At 39.3% G+C, this 13880-nt stretch overlaps 1 protein-coding gene across 3 annotated transcripts; it reads right to left on the bottom strand.

Moving 5' to 3' along the window:
- Nucleotides 1–3390: 3390 nt before the first annotated feature.
- On the bottom strand, nucleotides 3391–13351 carry rnpc3 (RNA-binding region (RNP1, RRM) containing 3). Of its 3 annotated transcripts, none has more exons than XR_008905410.1 (17): nucleotides 13306–13351; nucleotides 12287–12443; nucleotides 12139–12186; nucleotides 11935–12044; nucleotides 11402–11491; nucleotides 10341–10452; nucleotides 9645–9713; nucleotides 9213–9355; nucleotides 8915–9040; nucleotides 8634–8782; nucleotides 7401–7568; nucleotides 7082–7176; nucleotides 6728–6786; nucleotides 6451–6583; nucleotides 6159–6256; nucleotides 4660–6046; nucleotides 3391–4499 (listed from the first exon to the last, which is right to left on the bottom strand). XR_008905410.1 is itself a non-coding variant. In XM_056737603.1 (16 exons), exons 2-15 carry the CDS (start codon nucleotides 12437–12439, stop codon nucleotides 6188–6190), a joined length of 1524 nt encoding a protein of 507 aa, XP_056593581.1. In that variant the 5' UTR covers nucleotides 12440–12443; nucleotides 13306–13351; the 3' UTR covers nucleotides 3391–6046; nucleotides 6159–6187. The 3 variants fall into 3 exon arrangements, 1 of the variants encoding a protein (XP_056593581.1); XR_008905411.1 differs by having other exon boundaries at nucleotides 4660–5790; XM_056737603.1 differs by having other exon boundaries at nucleotides 3391–6046.
- Between the last annotated feature and the right edge of the window lie 529 nt (nucleotides 13352–13880).

Genomic DNA, 13880 nt, shown 5'->3' with positions numbered 1-13880 from the left:
ACGGCTGCACGATCCCGAGAGATTATTAACTGTGACCCGATCGAACCCTAAGAAATCTACAACGAAGTCATGGCGAGCGTTGCTTTCATCATGGTTTTAAACAAAAGTTTTTTTTTATTAATGACACTTTAAACTTAAAATGTGTTAAGGAATATTTGGAAAAACTAGTAAAGCCATTAAAGTTTTTAGATGAATATGGATCAAAGATCAAAGTTTTGATGCTTTTAGTGTAGAGATCCACCGATACAAAATTTCTCCACCAACACGCACCGATATATGATTATTCAGAGTGATATCCGATGCCGATTCTGAAGATTAAATTAATATTATGAATGTTATTAGGTCATTTGGATATTAAAATTGAACATCAAACTGGTGAGGTTTCTTAAAATTTTCTACATACAGAGTGCGAATTCATTGCAGTTTCCTGTCCTCCTTTCATATATGGCATCGGATACATCGTCACTGATCATCAGCTTATAGTGTGAAAAAACTCGACCAATACCAATATTTGAGTTAATCTACATCCTGTAAATTGCGATAAAATTTACTTTTAGTAGATAAAAAGTAGTCTCACCCAAACATAAAAATTTTTATGGTTTCTTTAGCGACTGTCGGTGTTGTAATGTAACAATGTAAAAATACTGAAGTACAGTATTAAAGTATTTTCTGGTAGTATCTGTACTTATTACTTGAGACTTTATATTTCTGCAGACTTTTACTTTTACTCTGATACATTTCCACCAAGCATGTTCTTTACTACAAAGTAAAAGCATAGAAACAGAATTTAAATAGACAAGTCGGCGATCAGGTCACCATGACAATGCTGAACTAATCATTGGTTAAAGCTCAATGTGCAAGTGCAAAAAGGTGCTCTCCACGGTTAATTTCAACATGTGCTGCTTCCTTTAAACATAAAGAGAATTTCAATGAATGATGAAAATACTGCGTTGTTACTGTGAAGGAAAACCATGGAAAGAAAGAAATAACGGCCAGTCAGATTTGTTCTGATTTTGATCCAAATTGTTCTCTTAGAGGGATTATACTGGGTTGGGAGGGAACTATCCTTTATCAAAGTTATAAATTGTGGTTTCTGAATTTGTGTTTAGATAGTGTAGCAATTTGGCAACACGTTCCAGATAAAACTCTGAGCTTGAGACAGAGCGTTTTCAAAGTTGTAGATTTCTATGTAAGCACCATTTTAGATCTTTATGCTAAAAATATAAACTTGTTGGCTTCTACTTTACTTTAAATACTTCTGAAGATTTAATATCAAAAGCACTTATAATAATTATCTTTTACTTTAAGACTTTTACTCGAGTCATATTCTAAAAGGTTTCTTAATTAAAATTTTTGTCAAGATTTTTTACTTTTACTCAAGTATTGCATTTAGATACTTTATACATCAATGGCGACTGTTGATACAGACTACGACGCAAAATACAAAAAGGTTGAACTCTTAATCTGGATGAACAGGGTCAATTCTCACCGCAAGGAAGTTTAAATTGTTCTTGATTGAAGGATTAAATCTAAAAACCGCTGGCCTACACGCACGATTCTTCTGATATTAACTTTGCCACACAGAGGACACAGGAAGGATTATATCAATTTAAGCAATCACAGTTTGGCTTATAGTCGACTACACAATGTCTCTGAGTTTACTTGCTATATTGATTTCAAAGCCAGTGTTCACTGGAGGGAAATCCCAGGATGCCTCGGTGAGCTGCAGCCAAAATTCTTCTCGACTGAACTTTCAGCTCTGCCAGAAATCGTCGGGATGCGGTTTTGCAGTCTTAACAGTTATTTAATAGGTACAAAAGACCCGATACAATAAACAAGAGCACTTTGTGGATGAGTTGCAGACGCCTCAGGGAACGTTTGCCCGAGGATTCACTCGCTCTTTCTGGTGTGACACTTTGAGGTCAAATGTCAGGCGTCTTTTCATGCCGGTACTGGGAAATGATCGAGATGAATTTTACAACATGTCATATCAATTAAAATTTCAGCGTTATTACTTAAGTGTCAACGAACTCCCTCCTGCTCCTCCAGAAGCGACTTCCGCAGATGTGAAGTGCGAATTTTTTTCACACACGTAAGGGCCTCACGCACACCAGCGCTCTCTCACCCGCAAAGTCATTCACTTTCATTGGTATGCTGGATGCAATCGCACCAGCATCCTTTTGAGAAAACCTCCCACCTGCTCAAGGAGAATGATGAGACATTAGAAGACGTGTTCTGTTCAATAATTCATGTTATTAATAATGAACGCTACAGACATATCTGTGGATGAGAAATATAATTTCAGCTCAATTTTATGAGACTGTTATATATTGCTACTTCTGCCATACTGTCGGCCTGCTGAATTTTCTAGCTTTTGTGTTTATATTACCAATCCCCAACTCAATTAAACCAACAAAACATATTTCTTATTCTCCGCTGGAAAATCTAGCTAAAGCTCATTCTAGCTAGTAGGTCAGACCATTGTATCAACACAACCACTTGTTCAATTAACACTATCCACTGTAATCTACATTAATATGTGCAAGGATATCCTTTTGTTCATAAAATATGATCCAATAAAAAAACACTTTGCAGCAGGCTTACAGTTTTAGCATCAAAGGGGTTACTTACAGCCGGGTGAGTATCCCACCACAGTCATGACGCTCCTGTTTGGCATTCAATGAGGTTGCTGAGCCGCATTAGTCACAAAAAGTCTCAGAGGTAGCCGTTCTTACACATTCTGATCACCGTCCACCCCGACGGCCCTGAAAAATCCGAACCTGGGATTTATACATTTCTCTTAGATCGCCCTAGCAGCTCTTCAGCAGCAATAAATTCTTTACAGGAACACAAATACCTCCATCGGGAATAAGCAAGGTTATTGCAGATGAAATAAGTCGAAGATTCAACTCTGGCTTCAGACAGCACACAAAACTAACGAGATGAAAACCTTCAGTTTGTCAGCGCTAAACTACTCTTGAACACGCAGCATTTGGAGGCGGATACAGTGAAGATGTCTTTATGTTTTTTTAAACTCTTGCTTAAGGTACATAAGATTACAGGTCATGTTGCGATGACTGGTGTGGCCTTCTGTTTCGCTTTTATATCCAATAAAAGTGTTTAGACGCTGATAACAGAGGATATAGTTTGGAAGAGAGACATCATGAAAAGCTCACTGTCTCTTATGATGTAATTGTTGTTGGCTAACCCTGTGTTCTTAAAGAGACAGTTTAAGAAAGATAAATAAAAGTTATGCCATCATTTGCTTACCCACGTGTCATTCCAAACGTGAATGTTTTTTTCTTCTTCTGCAGAACACAAATGAAGATATTTTGGACAACCAAAAACTGACCCCCATTGACCTCCATTGTTTGGACAAAAGGCCACTGAGACATTTCTCAAAATATATAATAAGTTCAAAATATATATACAATATGCACATGGGGTTTTAATACATATTACATAAAAGCATTCAATTGTGGTTCCATAAAATTTGGCATAATGAGAACATACAGTATACCTAAATTGTAAGCCCATTCCCTGGCTATGCAAATAAAACACACAGTTCGCATTTTTATCATAGTCGCATCCACAGAATCGAAGCAAAATACTATATAGTCTCTCTCAGCTTGGACTGAAACGATGACCTTCCTGATGACTCTTATCAAAGGCATTAAACATCAATTATTCAAATGAATTACTTCACTTCCTCTGCAAATGTTGCTCATTTGGACAACTTCATCAAACTTTCAAGAGTAGCATGCATGAAATATTTAAAGTCAAGCCATCACTCATCCCATAATGAATAAGCACAACCTGGCAACGACACGTTTACTCTCCGAGAAACAAAGTTAACCAAGTTGTGTCCTTCACGGGACGTCTGACTACTCGTCTTCTGCCTTGTTGCCTACAGCAAGAACAATGTTGTCAGGTGTGACATCATAGACAGAAATAAAAAACAACACACCTGTCATCAACAATGTGAGGTATTATTCCTGTTTGATTGACAGGTACGTGAATATATAGATGGATGGATGGATAGACATAGATGGATGGACAGACGGATAGATATATCGATAGACAGACAGACAGATGATCATAGATGACCATTAGAAGTTCAGGCCAGACCTTTTGTCTATTTATAGAAGCACAGCTGTCACATTTTACCCCTGCTGCATCACCAGCGCATTACATCATCACAATCCACCTTTCCTTCAACAACACACTGATCCCGGCAGAAGTCTGACGTGACCTTTTCCGTAGGGATGAGCCACATCCATTTTGTTCGTTTTGAAGACCATGAGAGCAGACAAGAGTCATCATTCGTGATGTTCGGGCAGCCAGTGTGCTTTGGTCACAGCGAGGACAGCTCCTGCGTGACTTCCCAAACCGTGTGGACGGTTGCCCCCAATGACCCCTGACCTCTATTGTTGTCATGGTTATTCACAAACACCAGAGCTTTGTCAAAAAGCATCAATCTCCAGCGCTCACCTCTGGTCCTGAGATAAACGAAAGTTCCATCTTTGAACAGTTGCCAACTCACAACAGACAGTGATGTGTAAGAGACCACAACGTGTGAAAACCAAGAAATATAGAAAATCACTCATTTTAATGTCTCTGCACAAAAAAATGTGTTCAGGAGCTTTGATAACCACATACCACTGAGGTTCTGCTGCAGGTAGAAAAGCGCTGCAATGTCCTTCGAGGCGTCCCGGTAGGCAGCGTTGTGCTGTGGGCTGGTGGTAATGAACCAATGCGGCTCCTGCAGGTGAAGATCTGGGTTGACGTTGTCATCAATCACACGCGTGTGCCGGGCGGAGGGGAGAGGAGGCGCTCGACCCGCGGCTCTTACTTCAATGCCAGCGTGAGGAGTTCCCATCTGTGAGGTGCTCCGCTGCTGACTTCAATGATGACAAATGCACCAGCCGCAGTGGAAATATTGAGAATTACCAAGACATTTATCAGGTATAATTTCAAAAGTGATAAAAGTGCCCTTGTTGGGAATGCCATTGGACACAGATGGAAACGAATATTCTTTGCTTCATTGCAAAGCACTGGAGAGTATTTGAATATTAGTGGGGTCTCATGTCAGTGTCACCCATTTAAACTAATGTTGTTTAATTGTTCTTGCCGTTACAAAACTAAGGGGATTCAGATTGTCATACCATACTTTGATTTATTCCATGTTATAGTATTGCTAGGTGTCTTACACTATCTATCACAGAATATTTTAAAGCACAAATTTCTTTGCCAACTCTAGTATAATTAATCATAATTCAAATTTGATAAAATATTCAATTTAACAATGAAACCTAACTTTTAAAATCATGAAGTCAACTGAATAATATCAGTACCAGAAAACTACAGACTTAAGTTGCACCGTTCTCAGTCACTGGCCTGTATTCTCTGCGTTCTCTGCTGTAAAGACAGCACCATCTGTTAGCCGTGCCACTGGAAGACGTCTCAGCTGACTGATAGTTATTTCTAAATTTATTCTGCTTGCCATCAAAGGCACGCGCCAGGCTCGCACAACAATACTGGTACCATTAAACATCAGGATCTGACCTTTCGTTTCCTGCGCGCACAACAACCCACATTAATAAAACAATATTAAAAAATAAAAGTATATATATGAACAATATTGTTATGAGACTCTCAAAATTGACCAGCGGTTTCAGTGAAGGTTACAGACCAAAGAAATAACCATCATTTGGTTTATATTTTATTGCAAAAATATTAGAAAAAAACGGTTCAGCCCATCAGGATTCACCAGCAGCAGTGCAATAAAATCTGTGAGGGGAAAAAAGAAAATTAATAAGTTCTATGCATAAAATAATATAGGGACAGTCATGAGAAAACATTGCTTGGCATTAATTTTTATTTATATTAAAGAAAACACTTTTCTATTATCTGCAGTATGCAAGGAAATTTGTAAACCCTTTATACACAAACACAAATCTAAAATCATTTTTTAAAGGATATTTTAAAGGATATTGTAAAGTTGGAGTTCCTGTAGACTCATGAGTGATGTATTATGATGCAACATCTTAAACGAATAGAAATCTTAGGTTAAGTTTAAAAAATCCAAGATTTCAGTGTGATCAAATCTTTACCACCCATGATGCTTAATGGTTCAGATACGGTTTAAAAATACTGACCTCAAATGTATACGTTCACCCATCAGAATTCATTGTTTTTTTCCTCCTTTCTTCGAATCAGCAGATTCCTGTTTAGGTTTTGCAGATCGGGCAAATTGCTGAAGTTTGTGTTAAGGATTATGACAAAGTCAGTTAATGTGTAACAACAAGAAACACAAAAAGGATGTATTAAAACTAAAGATGTATTATAAGACATAATAAAAAATGCTAAATCGAGCATTGATTTGTGGATTTCTGAATCCTCTATACCACCGGCGACACCATGCCAAAACAGCCCAAAAACAAAGGATACCACTACGAGAGGTTTGTCATGAAGAACATATCCATTGGTTTCCTTCAGGGCCTTCTCCGCACTCCTCTCGCTCGGGAGTCCGACGAAAGCTTGCCCTTTCATCCGGCCTTCTCTCATCAACATGATATCAAACCTGGCGGGACCAAACACACTTAAACATCAGCACGTGTTTATGAAGAACTCTTTCATTCACCGCTCCCAAGAAACATTGGGGTGATGTTTGCTTTGATTTTGATTGGCGGATTTACGGTCCAAGAAATGGGCCCGGGGTGCTTACATGTTTCTCTGCTCCTCTGAGGAGATGTCGATATACCGGCCGTAGATGAACTTCAGATCCTGTGGAAAAGATTACGTTTTGTAGCTGAAATGATGTGTGTCAAGAAGCGTTTAACTACTGTCGGCCACAAAGTGAAACAATGGTTAAATAAAAAGCTTGATCAATTAAACTTCATTTTTGGCTTTTTTGATATTGAATGTGTCGAACATGTCCCTCTTGACTAAAGTATGCTGGAACAAAAATCTGACAACCATCTTTTTTGATATTAGTATTATTGGCCATTGTAATCCCATAACGGTCAACCATGAGTCTATTTAATAATGTTTTGTTTGTCTATGTAAAGCAGATACGTACTTTTTCTTCGACTTGCTTTGCGATATTCTTCACATAAAGTCTGCAGGTTGATTCACCGGGTTCGTAATTCTTAAACACGGACATTTTCTTTATCTCTGTACAAAGAGAAAACATAAAAAGAAAATACGTAAATCGAATCCGAAATTCCACTGTTAAATATTTAGAAATAGTCAAACATAATAGCTAACCATACAATAGAGCACCACTCAGTTAAATGCATATTTATAAATCATTAAATATGAATTTCCTCTAAAGATCGAACACTCAAAAGAAAGAAAGAAAAGCTTCTGTTCGCATGCACGATTGGAGAGTCTTTCACCATCTCTGGAGAGTCTGCCTCTCTCTAGCTCTCTCCTAGATATGAACTCAGAGGGTATGTCCTCATCTTCCTCTATCTCTTCCTCTTGTCTGGGGGCCTGAACGCTTGGGTAGATCTTCCCGAACCCTTCTGCGGCTTCCTGAGCTGGAGCCTCTGTCGTAGCCGTGTCTGGAAATAAACCGCATGAACATAATTATAATGTGATTCTAACAGCCACTGTTCTCCATTTCAATCTGCCTCAGACTCGCTGTCATGTTGTCTGCACAGAGCAGCCCGTTGCAAATTTTGAGAATGACAAGTCAAGTCGTCATCTGCATGCACGAATCAAAATATCTGCGCTAAGCAGGAGGGCTAAAAGGGAAATCGATTACGTTCCAATCCTGTCATCAATAACAATACGCAGGTTAAGTATAAAGCCGAAAAAAACAGTTGAGTGTATTATTTTCTAAGGTTAACCCTGGCGTGTCTGCGTGGGGTCATGGTCCACGGGGCATCCTTTCAGTTTCTTTCACTGCACAGTTGGAGATGTCACCTGGCGCTTGGCAGTAAGCCGTAAGCGAACGCGTTTGAGGAATTACGAGAAGCAGCGAGGCAACACAAATCCTCGAGAAACTTGTCTGACAGATCTAGTTTTCTGAATTTGTACTAGAGCAGCAAGTCATTCCAGATAGATTCCACTCACAGAAGTGCATTTCATGTGATTCGTAAACGTATTGTTTATCGTTTGAAAGCAAGCGTAATGAAACTAACAACCTGCCTTGAGCGCCTGCCGGTTGTTTTTGACACAGAAAGCATTTTCCGTATTTTTTGTCTACAGACATTAATGCAAAACAAACAGAAAAGATAAGGTAAACAAGAGAGGGGTGTTTTCATTTTGAGCTCACTTGTATTGTATCATACGCATAGAGTGCCGCCAATGGTGACTCGCAGCGGAAAGATTTGTATTTTTGTTTGATAATAGCACCTGTAAGTTCTGCTACTTTTCCGATCCTTAAAAAACTTTTAGGGTTATCCCGACACAGAGGAGGGTCTCGGCCCCTTACGGCGAGACAGCCTGGCCTGATGACAAGTCGATACATTAAATCTTCTCTCCAGCTGAGTCACACTTCTCAGGGCTAATTGCTGTGTTAATTGAGCAGGTCTGCTCAAAATGGATGACTGAACTTGGGGCACGTTCGGTTATGTGGGTGGATAGATAAATGGATGACAGGAAGGAAGGAGTGGCAGCTTTACCTTCAGTCGCATCTGTGGAAGGCTGCTTCTGATCCTGTTCGGGCCCCTCGAGGATGGAGGACACCTCCGCTGATATATGAAACTCAATCTTTTTCTGTCCTAGCGCATGAGGTTGCTCGAAAACGTCTTCTGGCTGCAGGACTGGGGTGCTGATAGATAGAAGACAATCTCATATGACCTATCAGGTATATATTTTTGCATTCCATTTTGCTTTGTAAGGTACATGAAGGTACTCTTTCGGTGTAATTTAGTGTTATTGAATAAACAACTGAGAAGCTCACCCATGGGAATCGGGTTTGGGAACAAACAGGAGATCCTTTAGTCTTGGTTTCTTTCTCTTAGAAGAAGTCTTTGTTCTCAGCGGTCTTTTGCATGGCTGGTTAACAAGTCCCATCAGTCTGATAATCCTTTGAGGAGTGCAGGAAAAATAAGCTATTAAACGTGTGTGGCTTTTGAAAATAAGGGTAAAATAAAAGAGCGGAAGAAATGAATGGAATACTGCAGCTACACGGGTGACAAACAATCGATCAATGAATAAATGTGCCAATGCTGGTGGAATTAATATGTAATATTAGCTACCTTTCTTTGTCTTCATCATCTCCACTCTCATACTCTGATTCTTCTTCGCTTCCTGACGCCCCCTCCTCATGACCTGGAAGTGGGGGGTTCTCTGGAGGGTAGGGCGGGGGCATGGGCGGCAATGGGCCTGGGGGCATCTCAAACTGAAATGGCACAAACGAATAGGTTATTCTTTCTCTGTGGACCCAACGCTCCCCCGAACAAGCCTCCAGTTCATCAATATCAGCGGAGCGCTTTTATCGATGAGTCTGTAAAAAGCAAAGCATCGGTTGTGAGGTCGACCTTTAATTCAGATGTGATTCATGTTGTGTGTTTGTTTGCAAAACCGTAGCGTTTTTTCGAGTCACACTGAATCTGCCCCCTTGGTTGTTTGAATTGTCTTCTCTTTCTAAAACACTCAAAAAGACGCAAGAGCGTTCAACAGTAGCTCACCATAGGAGGAGGGGTCGTCATTGGACCAAACGGACAGGGGAGGTTCATCTTATTCATCAAATGAAGTACCTGTGGAGAAAACACTCGTTCATTATGTGAAGAAAAGATCCAAGACCACCTGTGTACGTTGGTTTGTACACAGCTGGTATTGTGAATTTCTTCCGACACAAACAATAATTGTGAGCCTGACTCCATATGTAACCCAGAGCGCTGCGTGGGAATATATTTAGGTTCACCGATGGCTCTTTAGATGAGCTATGAGCAGGGGATTTAATATTGTTCAAACCGCCAGCCTCTTTGTCAGAAATCTAGTGCCACCAAAAGGCGGCACGGTGAATAACAGCCTGTCCTTCGTGTAGCTTGAGGGCTGATGTTAAATACATCACTCATCCCTCCCACATGAGCGTGATATTAATACTATCAGTATAATTCCCTCTAAATATTGTGGCTTGATGTTTTAGGCGCTGGATTTGATTCAAAAATCACATTAGTGCCATTCTAAGAGCAAATCAGGTGCATGCATTTGCGTGAATTCTGGAATGAACTGAAAACGAACCCTGAAAGTGGTGTCATGTTTGCTTAATAGGGCACGAGATACCGATACTCATAATGATGTGCTTTTTAACACATTCACAACATGAAGAGATAAATAAAAAATGATATAAATAAAAGAGAGAGATATCTGTAGCCTCTTACTTGAACGTAGAACTTGGGCACACTCAGAAGAGTGTGTGTAATGTTTGTCAAAATTCCCCTTGAAGGAGGAGGGTATAAATATTTCAACGTCGGGTTTCTTTGAAATTTCAACCTGTGGGAGGAAGAAAAACAAGCGCATGTAAAAATTGCACGTTGTTAGCCTCAGATTTGAGTCGGTAAAAGAAACATTTCTAGAAATGCTGCCCGTGACAAAATGCATCAAAATAAGGGTGACGGATAAATATGTTAGCAAAGTACAAAGGTTTGGTGCTTTGTAAAGTACCCATAAGCACCTGTGCTTAGGAAGGGAGAAGTATCTCTCTCAGCTCAGAGCTACATTGAGCATCTTTTCAATTACATAACCATAAGGATATGTCAAAATTTATGAAAAAGCAGGTTGATGCTTATCACATACATAGAAGTGTGAAGCCACACTAAAAACAATATATAAAATAAACCGCAATATATTTCGCTGAATCAAAAGCATACTGATGAACAGCAAAATTTTAACCAAAAAATTATTTGGCTATTAAAAATTGAATTCTTAAAGATCTATCAAGATCTGTTAACATCGCATGTCTAACTTATAAACATCACATATCTTTATTGCAATTTCTGTCTGCATCTTATCAAACTTTAAACAACACGGCCCGGTATGAGCATGAGATTCTGAAATTAATAAATAAAAATCTGTCAGGCTCTGCTTGTTAAGTGAAGGTGAGGCTCTCTTTGTGCAAATTTATTTCTTAGCCCACGGTCTCTTTATCAAAGGCCACCTGGTGCCAACACATGGCAAAAACAGACGGGCTGTCACAGCAGAACAGACACATGGAGACATGGTCCTTTAATTGGACATGAGAAGGATGGTGACAGCTACAGTCACAGTAACTTTCTCTCTGCTTTTCATTGGCTGTGGGCGTATACCTACAGGGTCACCAGGGCTTGAACTACTGACACCAGGTGCAGGACGTCAATGAATAGCGTTAGCCTGTCTCATATCTCCAGTGACATCATAAACACAGTGACAATGTGGGCAATCAAAGATGCATTGGCACACTTACCCCAGATTGGGAGCGATGCTGTTGTCCACCAGAGGCGCACTGCGTTGTGGTTTATCCTTCTTCTCTTTCTCTGCTTGGGTCTTAGCACCACTGAAACATGAAGTTAAACTGTTGTGACTTATTATAAATAAGGATGGTTTCAAAAATGGACACCTGTCCTGTGCACTTTTAGATGAATTCACATTAGTTTTCTAACAAGCAATGGAAATCAAAATCGTGCATTTAAAAAAAATGGAATGATTAAACAAAAAAATCGACGCATAAATTACATGAAATACGTGCATGCATGGTAAAAAAATTAAATGTGACCTTCATATAAAAAAGGAAAAATGTGCATTTTTTAAGTTAAAAACCAATCATCCCTGGGATAATAAACATACATACATGACAGTTCTAGAAAATAGAGCCAAATAGACCGCATCTACAGTGCTTAGCGAATCAGAGTCAAGTCTAGACAGCTTGAATTGGAAGTGAGAAGTGCAGCGTCCACTAGAATAGCTAAAAGTCTATTATCATTGATTTTTGCAATCTACCTGTCAGAAACAGGCGGGTCTTTTAATACGCTGACATTGTCTTGATCCTTTCCAAACTCAACAACAAGCGTGTGACCAAGAATTCTCAGTTGATGGAGTCTGTTGAGTGCCTACATATAGGAGGAACGATTCAGTTTATTAGCATTTCACAAACTCAGCTCTTTTACTAAGTTCACTTTGCAGAAACGGACATTTTGGTTTTACCTTAGACGCTGAAGCTTCGCTGCTAAAACTTGCAAATGCCATATGTTTCTGCAAACAAGATAAAAAACAGATGCACTTATTTAAAGAACCCTGCACCATTTACCCATAGCCATTTACAAGTTTCTTACAAGCAGATCTCACGACTTACTAGGGGTCCCTTGTCTGACAGCACTCTGACGGAGGATGCACCGAAATACTTAAGGAGATCATGCTTCTCGTCTCTGTTGAGTTCTCTGGGCAGACGTCGTACGATAAGGGTTTTGCTCTTCTTTGGCTGAACGTCTGCCTCCATCTCAGTCATGGTTCTGGAATGCAAAAATGAAAAGGTCCGTTAGTAGATCGTCGTATTCATACTGTTTGAGGACGAATGTAAATGGGGTCTAAGGAGAACAGAGCACACAGGAACTGAAAAGATATTAAATCCTGATTTAAGGTCCCTGGCTCTCTTGTAGATTGTTTGAATGCAATATTTTAAAAAAAGTCTGGACCACATTTCACCCCTAAAGAAAATATACAAGAAGAAAATGTTGCTTGTGTTAGGAACATTTGGATTCCTTGTTTTGCTTCAGTTTATGGCAATTTAGCTTATTGTAATATAGTAATTTCATTTTCTTGAAGGAATCATTTTCGTCCAGTCATGTTTTTATAGTATAAGGATTTAAAAACTAAAGTTATAAATTAACAACTACGTAAACATAAATACAACACACAGGTCAAGCATCGTTAATGTGTTTTTAATTACTGTAAAGTCCTTATTTTTTTAGTGTGGAACTAACTATAGGCGTGGAGTTTGCGCAGGGGGGAAGGACATTCTGGCAACACAACAGTTCGGTCCTGCAACAACTATCTAACGTTATATGGTCAGCAAAACAATAATGTAAAGCAAAGACTATGAAGGTGTTTAGGTTTTAAATGACGCAATGAACTTCAACGTATGTAGGAATTATCAGAGTAATATCATATAACTTTAGAAGCCAATGCTTTTGCTTGATGCTAATCTGCTAACGTTAGATGGTAATTTAACATCAACAGTTTATTAAAACACGTGAACGTAATAGTCACTCATAATTTAAATAATCCAGGAACCAATGATGATTATGCAAGTAAACGTGCATAAACTAGATAAAAACAACAAATGTGTGATTTAATAATCGGAGACGCACATACCCGATTGAGAATCACCCACTTCCTCGTTACAATGCTTGTGGGCGTGCCTAGTGCCGATTTCTGATTGGTCTGTTGAGAACGTTTCCTCTCCCAGTTGGTGCCAAGCTCGCGTCAATCACGAGCGGACCAATCAAACGCCCTGAAACACAACATTTAAAATTGCCGGAAGATGGCGCTGTAAGTTATAAAATGAACACCTCTCAGCCCTTTATACAAGAAAATAAACTTTTGCTTTACAAATTGCCCAAAGTAGCTGTTAATAAAAGTGCACTTTTGAGGGCTTTAACGTTTTGTTTGTTGTAATTATATAATAATGAATATAAAAACAATTGCAGTGACTGCAGATGCTGACCTTCTATGCCCCGTCTCTTCAAGTATGGAACATATTTACTGTAAATAATAGATGTGTGTTACGTTACATATAAGTAACGATTCAAGAAGACGTTTATGTGCTATGTTAAGGGGCCCTTGACCTTCCTCTACTTTCTCTTTTCCCTCTGTAGTGCCTGTGGAGTTTAAATGTGTGAGTGCACCTGGCACAGGACCAAGCCAAATCTTGCCCTTTCCTTCTTCAT

This window comes from Triplophysa dalaica, chromosome 23, assembly GCF_015846415.1.
Source record: "Triplophysa dalaica isolate WHDGS20190420 chromosome 23, ASM1584641v1, whole genome shotgun sequence".
NCBI classification, from domain to species: Eukaryota; Metazoa; Chordata; class Actinopteri; order Cypriniformes; family Nemacheilidae; genus Triplophysa; species Triplophysa dalaica.
This window is presented reverse-complemented; position numbering and strand designations above follow the sequence as displayed.

Coding starts and splice junctions, on each gene's coding strand:
- rnpc3 (XM_056737603.1), bottom strand. CDS start 12,439: ATGACTGAGATGGAGGCAGACGTTCAGCCAAAGAAGAGCAAAACCCTT. Junction 11,492..11,934: donor GACCCGCCTGTTTCTGACAG/GTAGATTGCAAA, acceptor TTCATGTTTCAG/TGGTGCTAAGACCCAAGCAG. Junction 7,177..7,400: donor AGGCAGACTCTCCAGAGATG/GTGAAAGACTCT, acceptor CTCTTTGTACAG/AGATAAAGAAAATGTCCGTG.